At 42.3% G+C, this 11,605-nt stretch overlaps 2 protein-coding genes across 2 annotated transcripts; both read right to left on the reverse strand.

The window, feature by feature from the left end:
• Positions 1–368: 368 nt before the first annotated feature.
• Positions 369–6,756, reverse strand: LOC100708241 (calcium-binding and coiled-coil domain-containing protein 1). Its single transcript, XM_005469457.3, has 14 exons — positions 6,619–6,756; positions 5,911–6,059; positions 5,690–5,792; positions 4,274–4,476; positions 3,980–4,180; positions 3,740–3,888; positions 3,588–3,657; positions 3,181–3,435; positions 2,964–3,089; positions 2,591–2,686; positions 2,238–2,325; positions 1,978–2,162; positions 1,154–1,236; positions 369–987 (listed from the first exon to the last, which is right to left on the reverse strand). The coding sequence occupies exons 2-14, from the start codon at positions 6,040–6,042 to the stop codon at positions 960–962; spliced, it is 1,719 nt and encodes a 572-aa protein (XP_005469514.1). The 5' UTR covers positions 6,043–6,059; positions 6,619–6,756; the 3' UTR covers positions 369–959.
• Positions 6,757–7,501: 745 nt separating this feature from the next.
• On the reverse strand, positions 7,502–10,848 carry LOC100708508 (single-strand selective monofunctional uracil DNA glycosylase). The gene is made up of 2 exons (XM_003441333.5): positions 10,323–10,848; positions 7,502–9,092 (listed from the first exon to the last, which is right to left on the reverse strand). Exons 1-2 carry the CDS (start codon positions 10,644–10,646, stop codon positions 8,547–8,549), a joined length of 870 nt encoding a protein of 289 aa, XP_003441381.1. The 5' UTR covers positions 10,647–10,848; the 3' UTR covers positions 7,502–8,546.
• Positions 10,849–11,605: the final 757 nt, after the last annotated feature.

The raw sequence follows: 11,605 nt of genomic DNA on the forward strand, positions 1-11,605 counted from the left end.
GATATATAATTATTATGCTTATTATTAACAGTGATGTGGTAGCAATGAAGGCTGTATATAGCTACAGAGCTATCATTGCTGTACATGGTGTAACAGTAACACATGGATAAGCATATCTGTATTTATCAAAGACACACTAAGGAGGGGTAATGATATATAAATGATGAATGAAGTGCTTACTAATACTTATACTTAATACTGTGACACTGTTATAAAGTGCTACCCTGAAATCTATCTGAAGAGATACGTGTACAACCATTTCTGAACAATGGTATTAAATTTTCAAAGAACATTTTTGCACATTTCTGGGTCACTTTAGGAAAAATCATAAAATTTCATGGTGAAATAATGACATTTAGGCACAGCACTCACCTGGTATTCATTATTATGTTTTATTAAAGAGCACCATTGTATAACAAGTGGTAACGCACACTAATAACATTTTATAAACAAACTTTTACCTTAGGCCAACCTGAACTGCGCCAAAGAGCCAGGAGCAAAGCATTTCACACTTGACTGTGACCCACACCCACACACTCGACACAGTCACACTCACATGCAGAGCTTAGTGGGGCTAGTGTGTGCAACTGATATCTCACAACAGCTGTGACACGGACACCTAATAATGAAATAAAAGTTCGACAATACGTTACAAGGTATCCTGACACAGACTGAATCTTCATCTAAAAGTTTGGAAAACAAAACTTCAATTTGCACTTAAAATTCATCCTGAGTGTCACTAAGCTTGAATCAGAATTAAAACCACAAACGGGATTAATAAAACGACAACAACAGCGAAAATTAGCTCACTTAAGACTTGCAAATTCCTAAAAGACACTCTTGAGGTAAAAGCACAATACCCTTTGTGACGGGGACTTTATATAGGTCTCAAGTGTTCTTATGACCCATATAAAATAATACCACAGTGGCACACAGGAAACCTGCCATCCATCCCTGTGTTACCACATGGGGGAGTCAGCCAGCTCACTGCAGAGGCAAAGAGAGTTGAAAGTTTTAAGCAAAGGTAAATAATTCCACACTTCTCCTTCTCGCTTAGCATGACCGTCCTATTATTTTATTCAGTCTTATTTTCAGCTGTGGCGGAGAAAAGAGGGCGTGTGAAGTGTAACTGCTGGAAAGCCAGCCGTGTCACCTGAGGACGGGGTTGATGAGCTCTGGTAAGATCAGTTTCTTTCTTTCAGCAGCGGAGGGTTCACACTGCTCCCTTTCCTCATCCTGGTTCAACAGACAGAGGCAGAGATGCAGGTGAACTGTGGGTCTGTATCCACCCAGAACACTTGGACTGAGACCGGGGTTTCAAAACGGATATCTATTAGCCATCATTATGTAAATATGGTGTGGTACTCATTTTACTTTCATCTTATTTTCTGTGGTGTAAAAGAGCTCTGAGAAATTACATCCAAATAGTCTTTAATGATCAATTAGTACCCAGCAGAGCACAGTCGATGGAAAAAATAAATAAATCTAATCAGCATTCGATCAGATCACCTTTTGCCTTTTTAAAACTGCTAGTTTAGGACTTAGTGAGGGTCAAATAATCTGGTGCAGGACACATTTTTGAGAGAGAAAATAGTTCTTCATGACCATGACCGTATGCAACAACTAAAATGCCTCAAACATTTGTGCTGTACTAATGATCCGTATCAAATATCATCTAAATTATACTGCAAAATGGAGTCATTTGTTGGAAACCCCTTCAAATATGAGAAAATTGTCTATAAGGAATTAAAATAGGCTCATTACACAAGCCAAAAATTAATGAATGGATTAGTTAGGAGATACATTGTGACGATGGGCGCTCTCAGATGACACACTGGTCTTGTGTCTAATGTGACTTTATCTTTAGTAGTTGGTTTCCAACAGGCGGCATTAAACTCGCCTGTGAAACAGAAACTGAGGACTAATTTGGCCAACTAGTCAAATATTTCCCTACCTAGGTGTATCAGGTGGGTTTACCTGTGTGTCAGAGGCTGGTGTGTCTTCTTCCTCACTCTGGATCTGTGTCTCAGGAGGGATCTCAGCTCTGTCGGGCTCCTGCAGGTCATTGGACGGGGAAGCAGGTGCACAGACTGACCTGGAGGAAGCTGAGGAAGCACTCTCATCACTCGCAGGGGTGGAGCCAGGAGCTGTTTGAACCAGCACTGAGTCTTTACCTTAGTTTTCATTACAGTTCAATGAAATAGCAGCGTGGCGTGTAAAAAGATCTCTTTACTTACATACGCACGCGGGAGCTGTGCTGCTTGCTTCAGCTTCTGACACAATCCCTAATCTCTGCTCTAACTGATGGATGTAGTTCACCAAATCCTGCAAGGTTCAAATTACAAAAACACAGATTTGATCAAGAAAGGAAGGTGATGAGAATGAATACCTAAACTAATCAGCAGTCGCTCTTTAAAATGTGTAACTGAGCTTGGGGGGAAAACGACATTTTGCTGTGTTCTGCCAGTTTAATTCATGCCTATCCAGTGAAGAGCAGTACCAAAGCGTAGGGCTTAGCGTCCCTATACTGTCTCTTGTCGTAGATTAAAGAATCGTGACCTGTGCTGTTGATCTGGTGTTGAATTCTTGCCTGGTTTTGAAGCTGTTCCTCCTCCCTTTCTTTCTGGACCTTTCTCAAACTGGCCCTCAGCTCCTGCAGCTCACGCTTCGCCTCACTCAGCAGCACCTACAGGGGGCAGCAACATTTATACTCAGACCGCCTGAACGCCCACCAATCTGATGTGTGTTCTCCTCTTCCCCGCTGTTCATCACATGTTGCCGTGAGGAAATGTTTACTCACTGTTCATGGAAGCTTTTCTATTTGTGCCAGTATGTGAGTAATGAAAGAAGTCTGGCACAGCTCTCTGTACTGTAACTTGAGCATCTCATGATGGAGAATTGCGGCACATAAGCAGTTATATTTAGAGCTGAACGGCGATTGCGATGTGCTTTGAGTTTCTTACTTTATTGTAATCTTTCTCTCTCCCGAGCTGCACTTCTAGTTTCTCCCTCTCCATCCTCTCCTCCTGGAGCCACTCCTCCTTCTTCTGCACCTCGCAGGCAAGATCTTGCAGCTTCTTTTTGTCAGTCTGCACAAAAGCATGAAAACAGTTTAGTTTTTTAGTTGTTTCTTTGGGGGGTTTTTTTCTTTTTACTTTGATGCATATTTTGCATCCTCACTTCTGCTGCATGTCTGTATGCCTCTCTCTCCAAAGCCCAGTTGGCCCGCTCCTCCCTCAGGAGGAGGTTCTCCTCAGACAGCTGCAGAGTGAGCTGGGCCACTTGGAGTCGGGCTTGGTGCAGGTCAGTGTGGGTGTGACCCTGTCGGGTGCTCAGGTCCCTCAGCTCCCTGCGCAGGCTTTCTGCCACATGGTCGCTGGCCTCGAGACGTTCCTGGAGCAGTCGTGCCTCGGCCAGAGCATCCTCATTTTCCATCTTCGGGGAGTCAGGGAGCATGAAGAGAAACAATGCGGGAGAATATGCCAGAAGAAAAGACAGGAAAACATCTGATTCTCATCTGTTTGTAGTGAGATGACGGGTTATTGGCTTTTGTGTGTTATAGAGTGACAAGCTTCACAGCAGTTAACCTGCAGAGACTTCCTCTTCTCCTCATCGTGCTTCATTTGACAGGACATTTTCTTCACTCTTTCTTTCAGCCTGTGGTAACAAAAATAAATTCAGGCCAAAGTGGCTGGAAAAGCCAAGAATGACTCAGCTGACACATGTTGCGAGGGCTTGCCTTTCCAGTTCCCTGTTTTGCTCTTTCTCTCGCTCAGCCAGAATCTCAACGTCCTCCTCCAGGTCTTTGATGCGCTGCTCTCTTTCAGCTTTTTCAGCTGCAAGTTTACTCAGCTCAGAGGCCAGACTTTCTTGACTGTATTTCGCATCCTTTCAGTTGCATGGAGAGAAAAGAGAATACATCTTTTCATGAATTTTCAATGATCAGGTATCAGTGCGCCACTGGTGATCAGTGTTTTACCTCGATTGTTTTCAGCATCTCGCGGCTGTCTCTCAGGTTGTCTCTGAGCTCCATGATCTCCTCCTTCATTGCTTCTCTTTCATATTCCCATTCACTTCTTGCCTTTCTGCTGTTTTCTTTCTCATTCTCCGTCTCCTTTTTCGCTACATCCAACGCTTGCTGCAAACCTCCTTGCTTTTTTAAGCACTCCTCCAGCCGACTCTGTGGACAACACAGGAAGAAATGACAAAGCATTTTCATTCATTTCATTCCTGTATCAAAGATAATAAAAAAATAAACTTTTTCTCCTCCCACCTGCAGCAGCTGAGCTCTGGGAATGACTAAGAGTAGCTCTTCTTCTCCATCCTCTGCATCTTCTTCTTCTTTCAGGGTCTCAAGCTCCTCAAGTGGCTTGGGTGCACAGAAAGTGAAGGGGCGACTACGGGCACACACCTCTCTCATCTTGTCCACATACACAAACTGGTACTCTACAGTACTGGGGCGGGGCAGGTATGATGCTGTATCAAGAAGACATTTCTTATTATCCTCTAGTGCCTAAAATTAGCTGTCAGTTACAGTTACTATAATGCAAAATAAGGCCCAAATACAAAAAAACTAAACTAGTGCAGTACAATCTCATTATAAGCTCCTAATGCTTTGCATAAATGAGTTTTATTTGATCACAGTGACAAGATTAAAAACAACAGCTAATCTTCTATGAAAGTGCACAGCAGCATCTTTTTTTACCGCCCTGGTATCACTTTGCTGTGGTGATGCAGCAGTGCACTCTGAGGTGTGTCTGTTACACAGGCCTAGAGCTCAGTCAGCAGACCGCCTGGAAACCCCAAATCCTTCCAGCAACTGCTGAACAACTGAAATGAAAACTTTCATTCTCTACATAGCTGTCAACAGGGAAAGCAGATTTTTTTCCCCAGGGGGTCAGTGACCACTGACGGGCATAGTTGACTGTAGGGTGCGACACAGAGACAGACTGTATATGAGAGGTGGACATAACCACTTTGACTTACACATTTTTGGTTTTATCTGTCTCTTTATTTGTTTGTCTATAGGTGGACAGAACAAGCAAAGGGTGGGACTGATTTAGAAAGTGAGTTTTCTGTCATAACTTTTCAGCTACACCCTAAATGATCTATTTTCCCTGAATGGGGCCACAATTTTCAAAATATCCACCATCCTGTGTTACAGTTAAGAATATCAACCTATCTGGAAAATGCATACTGAGACATTCTCACAATAGTTTTTCTTTGGCGAATCCAAAGTCTCCCCCTGCTGGCTATTAGAAAGAATGCAGGTTATGCTTTTCCTCGTTTTCTGTCATACATAAACAGCGGAGGATATTAAAGTTTCAATTCTTTATGTCTGTAGTTGTATAGTAATCACTCTGAGATGAAATGATGTCAAAGTGAAGGGATATCTATCATATTCATTTTTTGAGGCACACAGTTTTGCAGTTTAATTCTCGTGCTTATGAGGGGCAGCCAATGAAAAGGCTTATTTCACACAGATGCTGAACTGAGGTGCTGCATCAGAGCCAGGTCTAACATCAATAAAGTTTATTACGAAATATTAATCTATGCTTACAGGTACAAACGAGCACACAGTATTTGTGAAATGTGCAACCAGAGAGGATAGTGGAATTTTAGCCAAACAAACAAACAACAACAACAAAACAGACCATTAACCATCAGGAGTGTTTATTACAATTCTTACCCTGGAAAACTGCACAGAAGTCAACACTGGTTCCCTCTGTGTAGCCTTCAGGAACAGTAGCCCATGTGTATGTGTAATACTGTTTGACTGAAGTCCATCCCATCTATAATAGGATAAACATATTCTATGTCATAAAGCACACAATGCGCATTCCTTCTATCATTACCACGACGCAACACTTGCTAAAACACATGGGATGGTGCTGTAGTTGGTGACCGTACCTCAAAAATCCCTATCCAGTCACTATTGCTCCACTGATGGTCTGAGGTCAGACTGTAGTGGCACTCCACCCTGGTTTGGGGGAAGTACACTTGCCCCACATTTCGAAACACCACCCTGGGCTGTTTGTCCATGATGATAGGAAGCTTTGCTGTTAAAGAAGAAAACATGCGTGGATCAGTTTCAGTCTGGATGAGAACAGCTGATGAAAGACGATAGCAGCATCGGTCCAGGAATGCAGCATGGTTATAACAGCGGTGACCTATGGCTCATCAGCTTGTTTACCTACTGAGGACTCACATTGTGCCATATAGCCTACAAAATAAACAGAGACTGAGAGATCTGGTTGGATCTCTTTGTCTTCGAATATAAGAATGACCACTCATTTTAAAGACAAATGGACAGTCTTTAAAATTAGTTTTTATTTATAAAAAGTCAAAGTCAGCTAATAGCTTTATACTAAAACATTTTTTTATATATATATTTACTTCCTAAAAACCATAAATCTCATGTAATAATGGTACACATAATAACATAACAAATAAAGTTTTACAGAAATGTAAAAAACAAACAAATTGTAATCAATCTTTCCTCATGTCTGCAGGCGTGAGATTCAGCTAACAACTCACCTCGTTCCCACTGTTAACAAGTCAACAGGTCAATCTTGGCCTAAATGCTGAATTTAAGAAACTCAGTGGTGTTAATCTTACCTGAGTCTTCTGAAATGAACGCGATGGCTCTGCTACCTCATGCGGGACAGGAGCTGTGCATCAGTCTGTGGATACTGATGAGCAGTCCTGTCAGGTGCAAGAGTTTCACAACATCTCCTGAAGCATGTGCGCCCAGAGTAAAATTAGTGACGCTCGCTGAGTCACGGGAGATGCAGTTCACGAGTACACAGCTTCTCAACTGGCACGGTGGAGCTGCGGACTTCAACTCCCATTACAATCACAGGACACGAGATCCTCTGCCTGGTGTTACCGCTGATTGCAGTTCTCAGTAGTGGCACAGGTGGGGGTAAGGAAATCATCAGAGCTTCACATTTATGTTAATAACAACTTCAGCGCACCCACCAGCCAGAAACCAGTGAGAGGCATAAAAACAGCAGTATCACAGCAAAGAGATTCTTTTTGTTTGTTTGTTTTTAATGTGGAAAATGAGGATATCCTGCACCTATTTATATCTGATCTGATAATCCTGAACTGGTGATAAACACATATCGTATCCAAGTTTCTGTTTTTTTAAGCAAAGACTGCAAATCTAATATCATGCACCTTTTTTTTCCCCCTGCGACTGTGTAAGAATCATGTTCCCACTCTGAACACCTGATGGCAGTGTAGCTTTGGCACAAAGCCAAGAGAGTTGCATTTGTTAACACAAAGTACTAACTGAGTAGGTCTCATGTGAGCACTTAATTTACACACTTTCTCATGGTGGAAGAGTCTTTATGTAAAGAAAAACTATATAATGCAGTGAGGCTCTTGTGGGATGTTTTCCTATTGCCGTCAAATAATTTGATTTCATATTATCCCTGCTGAGTCAGCATACCTGTAGGTATGATTTAGTCTTCTTAAAAAAAGAAAGGAAGAAAGCTGCAGTTCATAAATATGTATTTAGGTTAAAAAAAATGCCATCTCGTTTCTTTCATGTATGTAATTCAGGTTCAGCCATAAAAGCAGAGAATTTTCATTAATTCAGTATTTCAGTTAATGACAGATTTCTTTTACAACTTCCACATGTTTCAACAACTTCCCTGCTAAACATATGCCTTAACTGTCAGTATAACTTCATGTTTGCAGCATCAGATTTGATCAGCCAGTATTTATTTCAATAGTAAAATCAAATTAAAAAAGAATAGTAAAATAAAAACACTGAAACTGAAAATTCATTGTGCAGACCCATAAAATACACAACCAAGCTAAATGAAAATTTAAAATAGAGCTATAAAATGTCATAAAAAAGCACCACAGATTGATTCTGCCCATGTAATTATCACTGTATGAATATATTTTTAGTGCTACATGACAAAGAGCTGTCCGTGTGGCCAGCGAACTTTATTTTGACTTTCACTATATTCTGGTCTTTTTCTATTCCAATCTAATTTTGTGACCCTCATTGATATTAACACATCAAAACTGTCCTTTTATAGGAAATTCATAGGTCACATCTTAATTAGCTGACGAACATAAGGCCACATCAACTTTAATTGTAGGGTTCAGCTGTAGACGTAACACTTGTTACACACAAAGAAAAATACAATATCGAATATTCACATACACCCTGAGCTAAGGCTTTACTCAAAGCACCGTACAGTCATTAGTGTAGAAATTTTTTCTGGCTGCATATTTTAAAGCTACGCTGCAGCCACTGATCACAGCAGGAGTCTCATCTTGAAGTAATGCAGACAGACCTTTAGAGAAGAAAAAGCAGTTGCAGAGCAGATGTGTTTACAGCATTTGTGGTAACAGATGTGGAAAAGCAGTAGTGTGTTACAGGTTCTCCTTGGAGCTACCAGCATGTGTTTGGACACACAGATAACTGAGTGTGCCCTTCTCAACAGTGCACCAAACCTTCTGTGAACTGAAAGATACACAGGAATGTCACACATCCTCATCTGGTGTTGGAGTAAATGCATTAATCATGACTGACTGGCGCAAGTTTTACTTAAAAGGGATAGAACACCAAGTTCCTGCAGTTTGGCTTTAGCTACATCCTCCCAGCCCTTATTAGCCAGTGGGTTCCTGGGTGATGGATGCATGATGCCCTCAACACGCACATTGACACCTGCAGCAGACAGAGCCCGCCGTGCCCGTTGCTCTGCCACCTTTCCTACGCCAATCACCATGGAGACGTTCAGTGCCTCCACCACCTGGCACAGTGCAATGTCACACAGGCGCAGCAGGGCCTCCCGTTCAGCTGCTGGCAGCTCAGGGGGTGTTAAATTCTTCCCGCTGTCGCTCATGAAGATTAACGGGCACAGGTTGTGCACAAAGCAGTGCTGGAAGAAGACCGCCGGGTCACCGCACAATTTTCTGAAGAAACCCCAAAAACGAGCGCCGCTCACTTCGCTCTGAGTGCAGGCGAGCCCCGTGATCCGTCTCTTTGGGTGCTCATTTTGCGGGCGGCTAACCTCCCCCGTGATCTTCAGCCAGTCGACAACTGACTTCACCTCACCAAACGGGACCTGCGCAAAGACAAGCAGATTATTTAAAGCAGCTCTGAGGTCAGAGGGAGCCTGGGAGTCTTCATGATGCTGATGGTAAATTACAACAAAGGGGTTTTATCATCTCTCCATTTTGTGGCTCCTCATCTTCTCTGTCCCCTGTCCTCCTTGCAGTGACCCTGCATGCTTTCTCTATATGTGGAAAGATGTCTCAATTCCTTAAATACATGTGGAGGAAACAGGATGGGGAGAGATAGGAGCTATAATAGAGGATGAACAGCTGTATCCTTTACAAATGCCACAGCAGTTTAATATCCTAATCATACAGGAGGACGACTACCAATTCTAAGTTGGTTCAGTTATTTAAGATGATCAGCTCTTCTCATCAAACCTCACTGTTGTGTGTGCAATAACAAAATGTCAAAGTGGGCTACACTGGGAATTTTAATTAAACGTAGCGCTAAATAAGGGTTGTGGTGAATACTGTTATAATCACCTAAGATCCTCAAATCCAGCACGAGGCCGTAATAACACAGTGGACTGACAATGCAGCTGTGCTAAACTACACATTTAATTAACATGCTGTAAAATGACAGCATGTTAATTAATTGAAGGTATGCGCAAGAGTATCTCTGAATAGTCTGAACCTTGAAGCTGCAGAAGACCACACTGGGCACCAGTCCTGTCAGTCTTCAGTTTGCATTGTTGCTTTAATGACTGCAGTGTACCCATCCTGTGGTGTGATCCTCTCATGTCAATATGGACCAAAATCTCTATTCTTTCCAGCATCTTATTGAATCTGTGACACAAAGAATTAAGGCAGCTCTGAAGCCAAATGGGGGTCCGACCCAGTACTAGCCATGTGTACCTAATAAAGTGGCTAGCTAGTGTATATTTTGGTGTTAAAACCGTAAATATTGCTACATGTTATTCTAAGTCTTGTTTCATCACTTTGCAAAACAGTTATTCCATACAAAGCCATTTTCAAGTTCCTGTCCTGTGACACTGTTTAATCTTAAATCATTCATCCTGTTGTGTGCTGCATTTAATAGGCAGTATCCACCATGTTGCGGGTTTCTGCTGCGACACCCCGCTGAAAACATGATAGGAGCGCCCCTGGGAGGCTGTCTCCTTAGTTTGTTTGGGTTCGCTTCCGCATTCACAGCCCTTTAAACCTTTTACCACTGTTGTGCTCCTGTTACGGTCATAGGCGATTTGGAAACTGTACTATGCCTCAAATTGTGTGCTTACCCCTGTCTGAGCCATTCCGAAAGGCCCGGGATTCATCCCCAAAAACAGGATCTTTTGTCCGGCCTGACAGTACTTCTCCACATAGCAGCGGTGGGTGTCCCAGGCGTACTCCAGCGGGTTGTAGATGTACCGGACAGGGTCGCTGAAGCGGAGGCCACGGAGGTGAGCGTTCAGCTCCAGTTCAGCCTGCAGAAACCTGGCAGAGGGGGTCTCATGAGCAGGTTTAAAGCCCCGCTCCTTTGATTCACAGACGGGCACGTCCTCTTCGCCGTCTCCACAAGCGACTTCACTGGCTTCATTCGCAGAAGAGTTTTCATTGAACATTTTTAAATGATTAAATATGCTCCCATTAAAAAAAGCAGCAATAACTTTGCGTTTTCAAACCGATAAAGTACTGAACCCAGGTTTTTGTTGTTGTTCGGGGTCTTTAAGCGAGACTATTTTCTTCCTCTGCGTCTTTCAGTCACTTCATTCGAGTCGGCTGCTGCCATCTACAGTAACAATGGTGTTATTACAGCCACCAAAAAAGACTAGCAGAGTTATGACGATGACATATGAGATGAGAGATTATTATGAGAAAGGGTTCAATACATAATGCTAATTATTGAGAATGAAGTTAGCTTGAATGCTAGTTCAAAATAAATGCCCAGAAGTGTTTAAAAGATGGCAGAACACACTGTGGACTGATTAACACAAATACCTTTAACTGAACAAGTGTATATCTTCATATATACACACACTTGCCAAATTCATTAGGCACAACTGTTTCACTGTGCGTTAATGCAAATATATAATCTGCGAATCAAATGTCAGCAACTCAGTGCATTTAGGCATATAGATATGGTCGAGATGACCTGTTGAAGTTCAAAGTGAGCATCAGAATGAGGAAGAAGCCTGACTTTAAGAGTGGCATGGTTTTTGGTGCCAGACAGGTTGGTCTGAGGACTCCAGAAACTGCTATTATACTGGGATTTTACCACACCACCATCAGCAGGGTTTACAGAAGACCATCTCTAAATGCACAACACGCCCCGCAGATGGGATACAACTCCTGTTAGCTAACAACAGGAAACGGAGGGAACAATTCACATGGGCTCACTAAAACCGGACAACAAGACTAAAAACCACCTTTTGATCATCAGTTACAATGTGAGCATGAACAAATCACAATAAACCCTTTTTTGTGATTGTCCTGATGCTCTTCACTATGGGTTACACCATTTGTTATAATAAGCTCACATGAACACCAGAGGAAATCATCTCTATATCAAAAGGACAATATA

Source organism: Oreochromis niloticus, linkage group LG5 (genome assembly GCF_001858045.2).
Source record: "Oreochromis niloticus isolate F11D_XX linkage group LG5, O_niloticus_UMD_NMBU, whole genome shotgun sequence".
In the NCBI taxonomy this organism is placed as follows: Eukaryota; Metazoa; Chordata; class Actinopteri; order Cichliformes; family Cichlidae; genus Oreochromis; species Oreochromis niloticus.